The sequence below is a fragment of the Otolemur garnettii genome, unplaced genomic scaffold, assembly GCF_000181295.1.
Source record: "Otolemur garnettii isolate 467f Iridium unplaced genomic scaffold, OtoGar3 scaffold00003, whole genome shotgun sequence".
NCBI lineage: Eukaryota > Metazoa > Chordata > Mammalia > Primates > Galagidae > Otolemur > Otolemur garnettii.
In genome coordinates, this window is record NW_003852398.1 from 28,070,472 (window position 1) to 28,086,185 (window position 15,714).

The window sequence follows — 15,714 nt, forward strand, 5'->3', positions numbered from 1 at the left end:
CGATCTCAGCATTTACACCAATTTTCTGCTCTTCATTTTTTCCTTGGCATTACATTTTATTCATTCATATAGTCTATTGTCTCTATTATTCCAATATAACATAAACTACATGAGTGTTTACGGCTATGGATCTAGCACACATAAATAATTTCTGGAAGAATAGTAGGTGTTTAACAATATTCATAGCATGACAAATAGACTGCTAGATTGGTTTAAGAAAATTTATAATGAATGATACTCTTTTCTCCAAAAGAAATCTCAGCCCCAAACCAGATTATGGATTAGGAGAGAGCATCAGGGGGCTCTGGTCTGCTGGTGATATCCTATTTCTTTTCTTTTCCTTTTTTTTTTTTTTTTTTGTGAGACAGAGTCTCAAGCTGTCACCCTGGGTAGAGTGTCATGGCATCACAGCTCACAGCAACCTCAAACTCTTTGGCTTAAGTGATTCTCTTGCCTCAGCCTCCCAAGTAGCTGGGACTATAGGTGCCCACCACAATACCTGGCTATTTTTGTTGTTGTTGCCATTGTTGTTTAGCTGGCCCAGGCCAGGTTCGAACCCGTCAGCCTTGGTGTATGTGGCCAGTCCCCTATCCACTGAGCTACAGGTGCTGCCCTGATATCCTATTTCTTGACTTGGGTGCTGGTATCGCAGTTGTGATCATTTTGCAACATTTCATGTAGTTATACATTTAAGATAGATGCACTTTTATGTGACTACTATATTTCAGCAAAATGTTTTTTAAAAAGTACAGATTTTGTGAGTAGCTCTTCTCTATACTTAGGAATCCCTGATATAGGGACCAATTTACTAGAAATATGTGATTAATGCATATTTATTTCACATATGCAAGTCATTTAATATCTTAGGTGAATCAGGCAAATAATTATATAAAATTCACATTTGATACCTTTCCTTCTTTCCTGGGTCATCAGCCTAGGTGCTAAAATTTCCCTCTTAGGGCCTGTAGTGCCAATAGTTGAGGCTGAAAAGGTTTGCACTGGATTCAGACAAACCAAAAAAGAACTGAGGAACCCTAGGTAGCTGTGACATGTGTGTTCTTTATTCAACTCGTGGCAGCCAATCAGCAGGCATGGGGACAGGCAGGCTAGCCTAGGTAGCTTCTTTTTTTCACCCCTGTAGGAAGTCTTCAGAGGCAGAAACCCTCAAAGTAACTGGGAATCAAGCACTATGATGGGTATTTAGGATAACATGGCACCTGCCAGCTTCATCACAAGTTAATTGAAACTATCCAGCACCTCATGGCCTCCAGGTGAGAAGCCTAACTTATCTCATCTTCCTCACAAGGCCCAATTTGGGATTCTACTTCATGAGTCTACTTCATGCTCTTATATCCCCTTTTTCTCCTTTTTTATTGATACTTTTCACATTGTCTAGACCCGTGGTTCTCAACCTTTCTAATACCGTGACCCTTCAATACAGTTCCTGTGGGTTGCAACCCACAGGTTGAGAAGCGCAGGTCTAGACCCTAAAAAAGAAATCCTACTATAGTAATGTACAGAAAGACATGATTACTGGTGACCATCAGCCTGCATGTTGAATCAGAAGTTTAAGCTAGTGTGAACTGCTGATTGGTGGACATCCACAAGCTGAGTGTGCTCAGCCTGCAGTTCTGGCCACTGGGAAAGGATTTGGTTGGGGGAGGAAAGTGAGCAGAGCTGGGTGATGAGCCTTTTGGTCATATTGAAATTGTAGAATTGAGGCACCTGATGTCTATGTATTTGACCGCATGTGTCTATGTATTTGACCACATATGTGTCTAGACACACTAACCACACACCCCATGCAGTGAACTGAAGCTGGGCTCATGACTCAGGGAACACAAACACTGCTGGGAAATCCCAGAACTGTCACCAGCATAAACTGCATTGTCCTCACACAACCTACAGCTGCACTGAATTTGGGCCTCTTTCCAACCCTTCTATAGAAGTTGTGTTTATGGAACACAAGTGGCAAAACATTAAAAAAAAAAACTCAAGCAAATTAAGTTAATTAATACTTATTTTGAAATAGTCATCCTTACCCGAAAAGTAATGGCAGCATCCGGGTTACCTTCTTCTCCAGATGGCTCTTCTTGACGTCTTGTCCTTTTCAAAGCTTCCATTTGACTGGAAAACAAAACAAAAAATAATTTAAAATAATATTCACAAGGACCAACTCCAATAACTTCCAGTGAGAAGTTAAGCAATCCTCATAAAGGATGATAGAGCCACAGAACATTCAACCAGAGAGTGACCAGGAAGATACTGAAAAAAGACACTGTGTCTTTTTTCACAGTGAAAAAATGAAAAGAACATTCAACCAGAGAGTGACCAGGAAGATACTGAAAAAAGACACAGTACACAGACACTGTGTACTGAAAAAAGTACACAGTGAGGAGCTGGATTAGAGCTCTTGTCACTTAACAGCTGTGTGACCTTCACGTAAAGTCCTTGCGTTTCAATTTTCTAGAACATAAAGAGAGCAGTACTGGAAACTTCTGCCTCAAAAAACATTTACTATGAAAAGCTAAATAAATTTGATTATTGTATTCAAAGTGTTTTCATAACCATCGTCATCACCCTCTCTCACGTCCAGTGGTCCCAAATTTGTCTGCTTATTAGAATAACTTAGAAACTCTTTCTAAAACATAAATTCCATAGCCCTTGAGATGCTGATTTAATATAATTTGGAGCTATAAAAAAATATCAGTATTTTATTTTAAAAAGACATCTTGACTGAATCTGATCTTGTAAAAAAAAAAGATCTTAAACAATTTCTTATAACTATGATGCTGAAAGTCAAAAAGAACTTTTTTAATGACACAGCCAGTAAGTTTCATGGTTAGAACTTAACATCTGGATTTTCTGTCTCCAAGTCCAGATGTTCTTCCCACTATATCAGGTGTTCTTTACACCGTGTCAGCGTTTCTCAACTTAAGAGTCTCGATGCTAAAGATTTATTTTAAGGGTGCAAGGGGATTCATAAGCACACGTTATTTGTTCAATCAGCAGTTTCTAAAAGTTCAGCCCCACTGCTCACTGACAAGGGAGCAAAATCCTCTTACTCACAAGACAGCTCTGCACTGGTAGCACTTGTTTTTGTAGAGCTTTCCATCAGCACCACGCACTGGGTCATTCTCCCGAGTACAGATGAGTTCATTGTTCCTCAGATACTTTCGAAAGCCACTGCACTCATCCTGGAAAAGGACAAAGGGGAAATGAACAGAGATCTTCCTTTTTACTGGGTGATTTTCTCAAACTTGGTTTTAGGAAGCCTTCTCTGGGCCCTGAGCTCAGTCTTATCACACTAATCCTAGCAGCAGAGGCCAAGGGACACTCAGATTGTGTAAACTTTGCATCCTCTGCTTCATTCTGAGCCTCTGCGTGAAAGGCAGCCTCTGTCCTGAAAATGTAGGAAAACATAGAACGACACTTCACGGGTTTCCTCTCTCCCTCTTCCTTTAATCCATCCTTCCTCTCATCCATTTTCCATCCATACAAGGTGCTCTTGACCAAAGGACAATCTCACAAGAATCTAACCCCCAAAATGTGATTATATTTCTGTTAAAAAACTGAATGAAGATGCCTTCTGTGCAGACTTGAAGAACAAATAAAAAAGACAGCATCACGAACACACACTATCAATTTGTTGATGCTGAGAAAATCATCCGGAGAAAAAAGCAAACAAAACATCAAAGAGAGAAGCCAAAGGGAAGCTTGCGATTAGTTTGTATTACGTGAATTATTAAAACCTATGTTTGCAAGCTGCCAGAAGCCTCATCTAACCCTTAAAGTGTCAGAAACAGGATTTCCGTCGAGGTGGTAAAAAGTTGTGCCCCCTATGTTTCATTTCATATTTCTCCCAAAGAGGAAAGACTAAAGCAATAACTGACACACACTTTAGGAGAATTCCCTACAAAATCAAGAAAAGCATCAAACTCCAAAGCCAGAAGAAAAAGAAAAAAATCTTATCATGACCACCCCATATGACCATATTGGCAAAATCAATTTTCTCTGAAGTAAAAGATTAGTGTCTTCATCATCCAAAAACAGAAGAAGTGTACAAGATTTTAGAGGTGAAAAGTAAAATAATTATTTTAGTATTCTTTATGAAAAAAACCTTTGCATTATTTGAGGGCTCAGCTTTTGATTTATCTTCATCATCCTTTTTTCTTTCATTAGCTTCTCGCTCACTGTAGAATAAAAAAGAATAGAATAAGTTTGCTAGGGTTGTTACCAAACTGTCTTTAATCAAGCGTTTATCCAATTCTAAATATTTGAAAATCTAATACTATATTCTATATTCTCATACCTAAAAAAAAAAAAAAAACTAAAAGTACTTTTTTCTACTGATCAGCTCTGATTGTTGAAATTTTCTTAATTAAATCTTTGTAGCAATGCAACTAATGGTTATCGATTCAGTTACTATACTCTTATCCAGAGTGAATGATTGTAAAAGGCCATTTTTTTCCTTAATAGAATATTTTTGTAGCTATCATATAGAGAGTTACTTCATTTCTCATTTTTACTTTTCTGACTAAATTAAACTTTTATTCTTTACATAGTTACAGTGCGTATAAGTTTATAAACATTTTAAAAACTATGAGCTCCTTGAATCCCTATAGATCCCATATATCCCATATATCCCTATATATGAGGAACTGAGGCTTTGCAAAGTGCCCTGGGCTGACCCGGATTACTTAGCCAATAAGCTTCCTCTTTAAAAGTCAATGATTTTGTTACTACAAAGCAACTCTCTGTCTACCCCAGAGACTCAAGTTATGATTATTTTTCTTATCATCAAAATAAAAAATTATTATGAAAAATAGTGTTTGGAAACTGTCCTCTTGAAAAGTGGGGAACTAATATATCTTTATTGCTATTTTTTTTTTTTTTTTTTGAGACAGAGCCTCAAGCTGTCCCCCTGGGTAGAGTGCCGTGGCATTACAGCTCACAGCAACCTCCAACTCCTGGGCTCAAGCGAGTCTCCTGCCTCCGCCTCCCAAGTAGCTGGGACCACAGGCGCCCACCACAACGCCCGGCTATTTTTTGGTTGCAGCCGTCATTGTTGTTTGGCGGGTCTGGGCTGGGGATTCGAACCCACCACCTTAGGTGTACGTGGCTGGCGCCTTAGCTGGTTGAGCTATAGGCGCCGAGCCACTAATATATCTTTAACGTGTGATGCTAAATACCTCAGGTTTTAAAAGTAACAGAAACTATTTTCTGGCAAACAGGCACAATTATCAAACACATCGATAAACTCTTTACGTACAAGATGCTGAGGCACATAGCACACTTGTTGACATACATCCTGCCGTTCGCGTCTCGAACAGGGCTGTTGTCCCTGGTGCAGACAAGCTTCCCCTCTCTCTGTTTGCTCCGGAATTCATGACACTGATCCTGCCAATAAGAGTGCAAAAAAGATGTCTCCATAATACTGATTTTTAAAGCCTGAAAACATGACTAGTTGATTAGATATGAACTCACAACATTTGATAGAAAAAAATAGAGAAAATGAAATTTCAGAGATGGAATATGTTTTAAAGGCACTTTATTCAATCTCTGCCTTAGAAGTCTGGGTCCTCTCCATAGCATCCCTCTCAAATGACTGCCTCCCTGCCTTAGTGGGAATTTCCTACTGCCTAAGATAATTACAGTTTTATATACTTCTGTGAAACTGAGCCCAAACCTATCTCCCTGAAATTGTACTCCTTATTCCACACATAAAAAGTCTTAATTCAAATGTCCTGGAATACTTTTCTGGTAAGACCCACAAACGTAAACTTTCAGCTTTGTTCCTCAACAACAATTGAAATTTTTTTTTATTGAGTCATGTACACATAGATCATGAATACATTTATGCCTCTGTGGGATTTGATGTGTTATTTGTACAAACTGGAGTGCTTACATTCTACTCGAAATTTTTTTTTTTTATCAGGCCAGGCACTTTGTTGTTTGTTTCTAATGGATTTCTTTTATTGTGCATAAAAATAATATAAGATAAATGTTTATTATCTTCACTTTACAGATAAGAAAAGTAAGTCTCAGTGATATTAAGTCAACATTAGATTTGTGATCAGAAATTTGCTAACAAGCAGGCTATATTTTTTTGCTTCTTTGTTTTCATATACCAGAGAATGAAATGCCTATCCATTTATAAGAAATGGAGCTGCCTTTTTATTCATTGAAAAATACCTTTAGAAAGGAGCTAATAGAACTGAGACCACAGAATCAGGCCTCTGTTAAAAATCTTTAAAGATCCACAGAAGTCTCTTGAACTTTCTTTCAGCCCAAAGAGCCAAAGTAGAAATATGGGGAACATTACCTTAAAAAATACCACTAGTAACCTAGATTGTATTTACTCTCCTTTTAAAAAATTGTGATGTCCATAAATAATTCCAGGTGTACTTTTATCTGCAGCATTTAAAAAATGCTCTGGAAGTGAATATCTGATCAATATGTTAAACACCTCACAACCATCATTTTCATAGATAACTACAATCATTCCCATTTCCAGGTGTGCACAATACCACATATGTTTATATAACACACATCTACCCATATTGCAACCCTCAATGTAAGGTTTTAGTTTTTGGCTCTTCTATTTATTATTTATGTATAGTTAACTTCTCTATATAATATTACCCACTGCATGGGTTGGAGCAAGGTTTAAATATAATTTATAAAGTTAATTTTACTTTATATTATACATAAAATTGTAGCTCTCTTTTTGACACACACACAATCTCAATATTTTCTCTATATACCTATACACATGTAGTATTTTTTTCTGTTTGAAATGTCAAAAATAAATATCATAAAATTGAAAGCTGACCAAAATTTTAAATAGATGGCCTTTAGAATTCATTTAAAGTTGTACAATAAAGTATTTTCTCAAAGCTATTCATATACCAAAATGCACAAAAGTAATTCCCAGAATATTTTTGAATAATGATAATCACTATTAATGTGTCACTTTGTTTAGCTAGTATAGGCCCAATGGAAAGTTTCCTCACTGACAGGAAAATCTTCCTGAGGAAATTTTACTATTTTGCTTTTTCAATTAGAGTCCATAGATGAATTAGAAGATGGAGCTGTGTAATAGTCTGCCAGTTGGTGCTGTGATGAGTTGCATATTATGTAGAAAGCCTAAAATTGAACACTAGGTGGCGTGGAAATGCCAGATCAAGAAATTATGATCTAGAGGTCCAAATTTTTGATAGTCAACTTTCTTGTTTGTAATTTTTGGCATTTGCTTGCTTGATTGTTTATTTGTTTTAAAACTTCAAAAATAAAGTAAACTGGTAACCTCAATAATTTATCAATTTTCATTGGTCCTACAAATGTATGATAATTGTATCAAAGTTGCTCTTAGTGCACTGAATACCAGGCTACATGTAAGACCTGCCCAGGACTTTCTTGTTTACCATTATGTCCCCAGTGACTAGGACACAGTCAGCATTCCACAGTATGTTGTGTTGAATTAATTAACCATATAAACCAGCCAAATTTAGGAATTAGTGTGCACAACATATATTTACCTGTTCATCATTGGTGTTTTCTTTTGCATTTGTCCTTTCTAGATCCTCCCTCTTATTTTTTTCAGCTGCTTCTCTTTCCCTGGAAGAAAAGATGGAAAGAAATACTTCAACCAAAGTGAACAAATACGTCATTAATTACTAGTTATGCTTTTAAAGCAATTGTCTTCTTTTTTTTTTTCAAACTGATAAGAAATAACTATCATACTTTAAGTCTAATGGTCAAAAATTCACTTTTGGAAAATACTCACAGTTTTTCCTTACACATAGCACACTTATTGCCATGCATCTTGCCATCTGGACCCCGGACAGGGTCACTTTCTCGAGTGCAGATAAGCTTCCCATTTTGCATTTGACTTTTATACTCATCACATGTATTCTGAAAAGATGAGAAGATTATGCTGTAAATGCTGTTTTTGCATAGTATTTATTGGATTGTCAGCTACTTAACCTTATTTCAATAGGTAGAATAAGGGCCCACAAAGACATCCATGTTCTCATTTTTGGAACCTATGAATATGTTGCTTTACATGGTAAAGAGGGATTAGGATTGAATATAGAATTGAAGTTGCCAATCAGCTGAGTGTGCAATGAGATTTTCCTGGATTATCTGAGTGGTCCCAATTTTACCACAGGGTTCTCATCCAAGAATGAAGGAAACAGAAGAGTCAATGTCAGAATGATACAGCTTGAGAAAGGCATGCCTGGCCATCGCTGACATTAGAGGTGGCCACAGCAGAGGAGTGCAGGTAGCCTCTAGAAGTCGGTAAAAGGAAAGAAATGGATTGTCCCCTAAACCCTCCACAAAACAAAAACAAACAACATAAACAACAAAAAAATCCCACAACCTTACTGATATCTTGGTTTTTAGCACAGACAGATCCATTTAGAACCTCTGAACTCCAGAAATGTAAGATAATACATTTGTTTTGTTGTGAGCCACTGTTTGTAATAACTTGTTACAGTAGCAATAACAAATTAATATACTTTGAGAACTGCATTTTACTTATTTATAACATAAGATTAAGAAGCCTCATTCAGGCTACATATGGTGCGTCACACCTATAATCCTAGCACTCTGGGAGGCCAAGGCTGGAAGATCAGGAGTTCGAGACCAGCTTGAGCAAGAGTGAGACCTCATCCCTACTAAAAATACAAAAATTAGCCAGGCCTGGTGGCACAAACCTATAGTCCCAGCTACTCAGAAGGCCAAGGCAAAAAGATCACTTGAACTCAGGAGTTTGAGTTTGCCGTGAACAGGGCTGATACCACAGCACTCTAGACCAGGTGTCAGAGCAAGACTCTGTCAAACACAGAACAAAACACCTATTTGGTTGGCCAGGCAGCTGAGAAAATTAAATAAACTACAATTTATAAAAGTGCTGAAAGAGTTTCATTTTAACAGGTTACCAGTGGTATTCACATTAATGAAGGCTCCTGGCCTTCTAAGGGCAAGATCTCTTTTGTCCATAGTGACATGCTTGTCCCATATTTTTCATGGCCAAGTATTGATTTATACAAAGACCATATTTGCCAAAACCTAATTAATGACTCACCTTTCCAGTTTCATTTGACCTGATGCCAGACTGCTCATTTTTTTTCTCAGCTTCTCTTTCCCTAGATAAGAAAAGAATCAGTAGTCATCTTGTTAACACTACTCAGGTTTGGAAGGAACTCAAGAGTTCATATATCCTTAACCACCTTTAGAGGAAATCTCTCTGTACCTCTTTGAGGGAGACAGTCAGCTGGGTAACTAAGTTCCTGGTACAAGATGCTCCCTCATCACAAAGTAGATATATTCAAAGTACATATATTCTATATGTAGATCATCTCATGTAATTACAAAGTTGCCTTTATCTGTGTTTAAATTTTCTCTTTCTGACTTTCATCCTTCTGTATTATTTCACATGCTCAGAACAACACCAGTCCAGCCTGCTGAACTGATTACCTCTTACCAGTGATAATTTTTTAGATATATAAGGGCAATTTTTATATCTCAATAGTTTCCTTAGTTTCTTCTCCTTTTCATCCTAAGTTATGCATTTTAATTTTTCCATCCACTCCCCATACTGGCTCCTTAATTTTCAGGTCAACCGATTTTATCATTATTGCTTAAAGTGTGGGGCCCAAGATGGGGGGAAAAAAAAGAGTAATTTAGGGATGACCCTTGGATCATGCTGATTTTTTTTATGTATTTCTTACGAAATATTTCTGCTAGTGGTTCTAAGATTTTATGTGCATTAAAAATCACCAAAGAGATGTTAAAAATTCACATTCTCTAACCATCCCAACATTTTTGTGCACAGTATAGGAAGTAGGCTCAGTAACTTGATTTTTAACAAGCCAGTTGATTCCAATGCACTTGGCTTAATGTTCAAATAGAGCTGACCCTCCACAAATGTAGGGGGTTGGTTCCAAGATCCCCTTCCACCTTGCATATACAAAAATTCCCACATACTTAAGTCCTGCAATTGGCCCTATGGAACCCATCTATATCAAAAGTTGGCACTAAATATATCTGAGTTTTGCATCCCAGGAATATTGTATTTTCAATCTATATTTGACTGAAGAAGATCTGGATATAAGTTGACCCATGCAATTCAGACCCATGTTGTTTTGGAATCAGCTGTACTGAAAAACTTTAGTTTATGTTATTTCTCTTTCAAACTTTCACTTGTGTTTTCACATAAAATAAAGCATGTATATGTATGTATATTTCATATATATATATATATACACATGCACACATATATTTCTGTTTCTTAGGGAACTCCCTTTGAGTGTGTAAGAGATAGGAAAGTGCTAGTAAAATACACATTGAAGATTTAAGTTTAAAGTCATGCACGTTTAATCACATGAGCTATTAGAGAAAGAGAATACCTATAATCATTCAGTTTGATGAAGTTCCAATCACAGTCACAGCTGCCCAAAAACTTTTAGCAGTCTCTGATCACACAGAGAATATAATCTAATGTCTTTCTCATGATCCTAAGTAATCTTTCCAGACTTGTTTCTTATAGTTCTCTCCATCCTCAATAATCTTGAGACATAGTGACCTCCTTTCTGTTCCTTGAGCTTGTTGATTTCATACATATCAGCAGTTCTCGCATTGGCTCTTGCTCTGCCTGAAACTTTCTTCTTCCAGATATTCACATTTACTCATGCTCTATAGGTTTTCCTCACGTGGGAAAACTTCACAGGACACCAGAAATAAAATAGCAGTGCCAGTCTGTTTCTGTTATCTTGTTCTACTTTATTTTTATTACTATCTGGCCTTGTATTATACATAGTTATTTGGGTTTTTTTTTCCTATTATCTGCCTTCACTACATTATACATAATACAGTTTTATAATGGCAGTAACTTGGTCATGTTCACTTGAAAAGTACCTGTTTATGAAGCATGTCTGTTACATTATAGGTAGTGGAAAACCACTTGTAAGATAAAGGGTCTCCAAAGATTGTTAAAAAACAATTCCACATTTTTTTTTTGGTTATTTCTGCTATTAACTTCAGGTAAATATTTTAAAATAGTAAATTTTTTATCTTAATTTCTGCATTTAAAAATCATTGTTTGTTCCTTTACAAAGTTCTCCAGTATTAATATGTGACACAGAAAGAAAGTCTTAAGTGAAGAGCTATCTCAGTTAGATTCATATCTGTAAAATATTAATTGCACAAAACTAATCAAAGCATTATAAACATTTGTGAAATACACAACAACTGAATGCCATAGTTAAGAGCACTTTAATATGTTTTAAAACTATAGGTACTCTTCAACATCACCTAGAACTATCTCATTTTATAGGTAAAATTAATAGTAGTTACATTACCCCAATAACCCTAACCAAAAATGGCTGAGCTCAATCATAAAGCATTCCAATTTAAAATCATTCACCCAGGAAAAATAAACAGAAGAAACAGAACATGGAGTATGCAAAAAGTGTGTCTCATGCATATGACAAGACACCAGCTCTCTGAAACCGTGCTCACCAACTATTCCTAATGACCATCCTAAAGTCTTCCAAGGATTCAGATACAAAGAAGAACAATTATTTCCCATGATGGCACTTAGAGGTCACAGAATTAGAAGAGTGAGCATCAGCTACATAATTAGTGCTACTTCTAGGGTTCATTGTTCCTCAGTCTTGCAAGAGAAAAAGATAACATTTGGAAAATAACAGAAAGAATAAATTTTTATGGAGGGAAGCATAGAAAATGAGAAATGGACATTAATTTAGAAGGAATATCAGACTATCTTTCAGACATATATGTGAGAGAAGAACTTACAGGATCTCTTTACACATGGTGCACTTATTGTTGTAGGATTTGCCATCGGCACCACGCACAGGATCTATTTCCCGAGTACAGGTGAGTTTTCCATTTCTCATTTTATCTTTAAACTCAGCACATTGGTCCTAAAAAGGAAGAAGAGAGCAAGGCTCCTGGATTACTTAGTCTACCATATTGTTATTAAGTTTGCTAAACAATTCCTGTAAGAAAATTTCCCATCAACCCCCTCAGCCTTCACCAACCTCCCTTTAAAAGAATTGTAATATCTAGGACTTCTAGCCCCAGAGAAAGAGTAGGTAGAATCATCCATATTTTAATCATTAGAGATCAGTAGTCATGGCTACAAATAATGTTTCTTTCTACATAGAGAAATTATAAAGATGGCAGAAAATTACCCACAGGTGTAATTTTCCTTGCTGCCTGATTTTAGATATAAGATTTGATCAAAATACATCTTTACTCAAATATTTAGATATTATTTATGCCTTCTTCTTCACAACAGGCACAATATAACCCGTAATGCCTACAATATTTATCATCTGGTCTTTTATAAAAAAACATGCTGACCCCTGGCATAGATAAAGGGGAGAATAAAATGCTGGGAGTAAAGTTACACAAAATGTTAAGAAAAGTAGGCTTGACCAAGTTATGGTGGAGACAGACAAAAACGTTTAACAAGTCTATTCCTATTTAGGAAAACTCAGCCTCCTAAAGCAAAAAAAATATATTAAAAACAAAGAAACAAAACAAAACACCAGAAAGGCTAGAGTTTATCAAAGGTAAATATTGGGTCTGTGTCAAACCTAGAAGTGAAGAGATGGTCTTGATATTCTAAGGTATAAGATAAATAATATAGTTATAGTCTTATGGTTTTTGTTGTTGTTGTTGTAGTTTTTTTGAATAGAGTCTCACTTTGTCACCCTCAGTAGAGTGCTGTGGCTTCACAGCTCACAGCTACCTCTAACTCTTGGGTTTAAATGATTCTCTTGCCTCAGCCTCCCAAGTAGCTGGGACTACAGTCGTCCCTTACAACCCCCGGCTATTTTGTTGTTGGAGTTGTTATTGTTGTTTAAGCTGGTCCAGGCAGGGTTTGAACCTGCCTATATGTGGCCGGTGCCCTACACACTGAGCTACAGGCACCAGTTATAGTCTTATGATGTGGTGTTCACACAATCAAATAATGACCTTACAGACAATATTATCACACTGGTACTTAAAAATGTCTTTGGGAGTCTGCTAAACATTTTCCTAAGTTATTTTACTTTATCCTTATAAGAATACTTCTAAATAAGGAACACTAGAGTTACATGAGATGAAGTGATCTACTTAGTGATTCACAATCCAAGTGGTAGGGCAGGATCGCAACCCAAACTATCTGACTCTAAAGCGTATGCCTTTTTGCCATAGTCTGCTGCCTTGGATCAATAGAAAAGACACCTCAAAAAAAGTAGCTCCATTCACAGCAACAAAGGATAATGAAAGAAAATGAAGAGCTTATGACACTGATGAGAATGATTATTAACATAAGGGCTAGAATACTGTAAGGAGAACTCTGGAGACTGGGGTAAGGTCAGCACATTGCTAATTATCTTCGGGTTTGAAGAAGTTAAAATGAGTCCAAGAGAGAGGAGAAATTGCTCCTCACATACCCTATACCCTTAATCAAAGGGAAAGGCCTCTGTTCTTCCAAGGATGCTTTCAGACCCAAAACTACGTCATTCCCTTTGGGTGACACAAGCCATGTCAGCACCCCATCGTCAATGAGCTGAGCATGCTCTGGTCACTGAAATTAGAGATAGGTCTCACCTGAGCATTCCCTCCCCCTCCGCCGTGGGAACCATGTCCTGCAGCATTTCTCTGATCTTCCTGTTCTTTCCTCTTTCTTTCTTCATTTTCTTTCTGGCTGGAAATTAGAAAGTGGGCAGTAGGAAATAATAGATTACAGAGAGTACAGTGTATTTCTGTGAGTTTCTCATCAAATCAGATATGTATCAGAATTCATCAGCATTTACTTAACATCTTTTATATTGCAAGCCTTCTCCAAAAATAAAAAGATAAAGTATGTGGAATCCTTCAACGGGAAGACCTCTTATTACAGTGAAAGAAAACCAGCATGCACATTACCACAAGACACGGTAAGTAATTAGCACTTCACATATGTCCACTGGGGATCTTCAGCTATGTTTATCATACATATATTCAAGAAGTCCACTGAATGTGTCTTTTTTCTTCTGGATTTTCCACATTTCACAAAGAATGAAACATTGGAATCATCTCCAATCGCTCACATAGCTGTGCCCATATAACATTGATTCCACCCTCACAGTGATCCACTTATGTTCACCTTGACCCACTCACCTACAGCCCTTCCTTCTCTTTTCACTGGTGACATAAGAATTTTCCTAAAGAACTACATTTATGCCACCTATTCTCTTACCTGAAAAATTTTAGTGAATTCCCATTACATATAGCATTGACCAGAAAATATTCACTCTGGCATTCAAAGCTGGTAAATTTTAACTAATGACTTGCTTTTCATTCTAAATACTACAGTTTTCTTAATCTCTACCTATACTGTTCTCTGCTTCTTCTATCATTCTTTCCTGTCATGTACATTTCATATCCAAATTTTACAGTCCAGTTCTACCCCCTAAAACTTTCTATTAATTATCCTTTCCCTGTAGTACCATAACAAAAAATACACAGAATTTCTCCTTTATATTATATCCCTTTATGTCTGTGTTTAATTCCTAGTGGACTATCTGATTTCTGAGAAAAGCATCTGTTTTATTCATTTTTGCATAATCATTATACACACCGTACAGTGTAGATGTTCAATAAATGTCTGTTAAAAGACTTAACTATCTTAAGTGTACTTCCAAACTTCCCTGAAAATGTGATATTTTTAAAAATGTAGGTGAGGAATTAGATTGACACTAAAATCTGTGTGTTTTCTTCCAATCAGAATTCCAAGATAATGGAAGGGATTCACTTGACAGCAGAGGACTTAGGATTTTATCAGAAAATGTTGGCAGAGACTGGTGGTTTATGCCTATAATCTTAGCACTCTGGGAGGCCAAGAGAGGAGGATTCCTTGAGGCCAGGAGTTCAAGAATCAGAATGAGCAAGAAGGAAATACCATGTATACTAAAAATAGAACAATTAGGTAGATGTTGTGGCAGATGGCTGTAATCACAGCTACTCAAGAGGCTGAGGCAAGAGGATCACTTGAACCCAGGAGTTTGAGATTGCTGTAAGCTAGGTTGATGCTACTGCACTCTAACCTGGGCAACAGAGTGAGACTCTAATATATATATAGAAAGAAAAGATGGAAGGAAGGAAGGAAGGAAAGAAAGAAGGAAGGAAGGAAGGGAGGGAGGGAGGGAGGGAGGGAGGAGGGAGGGAGGGAGGGGAAAAGAAGGAAAGAAAGAGAAAAGAAAATGGTACGTTCTATTTCTGAACTAACAGAGAGTGTAATGACCTAGTAATACATTATCTATTTCTAGAACTATAAATCTTGGCCTTTATAAAGAAAGCTTTACATCAAATGCTTTATGGATAAGCATTTGTTTCTTTTGTGTGCGGCAAGGCCAAACCCAATTTGTATTATCTGCCCAGCTCATTGTTCCCCACTCTGCCCATCCAAAGTGAAGGCTTTGTTTGCACACTCACAAGACTGCCTTACACATGGCACACTTGTTGCCATGGGTCTTGCCATCTGGGCCACGCACAGGATCGTTTTCCCGTGTGCAGAAAAGATTTCCATTTTGTAAAAGACTCCGGAATTCATTGCATGTGTCCTAGAAATAGGAGAAAGGCAAGAGCTTGAGTATTTTCTTAGAAATTAGTTTGCTGAGTTCTTACTAAGCACTTTCTGGGGAAAAA

At 36.9% G+C, this 15,714-nt stretch overlaps 1 protein-coding gene across 1 annotated transcript in view; it reads right to left on the bottom strand.

The window, feature by feature from the left end:
* Positions 1 to 15,714, bottom strand: part of SPINK5 (serine peptidase inhibitor, Kazal type 5) — a 70,630-nt gene that overhangs the window by 5,424 nt on the left and 49,492 nt on the right. The window contains exons 19-28 of the mRNA XM_012806882.1: positions 15,502 to 15,629; positions 13,636 to 13,732; positions 11,827 to 11,954; positions 9,095 to 9,155; positions 7,790 to 7,917; positions 7,542 to 7,620; positions 5,273 to 5,400; positions 4,121 to 4,193; positions 3,070 to 3,197; positions 2,043 to 2,127 (exon numbers count right to left, since the gene is read on the bottom strand). Coding sequence (XP_012662336.1) covers positions 2,043 to 2,127; positions 3,070 to 3,197; positions 4,121 to 4,193; positions 5,273 to 5,400; positions 7,542 to 7,620; positions 7,790 to 7,917; positions 9,095 to 9,155; positions 11,827 to 11,954; positions 13,636 to 13,732; positions 15,502 to 15,629 — 1,035 coding nt within the window. The remainder of the gene's footprint in view (positions 1 to 2,042; positions 2,128 to 3,069; positions 3,198 to 4,120; positions 4,194 to 5,272; positions 5,401 to 7,541; positions 7,621 to 7,789; positions 7,918 to 9,094; positions 9,156 to 11,826; positions 11,955 to 13,635; positions 13,733 to 15,501; positions 15,630 to 15,714) is intronic.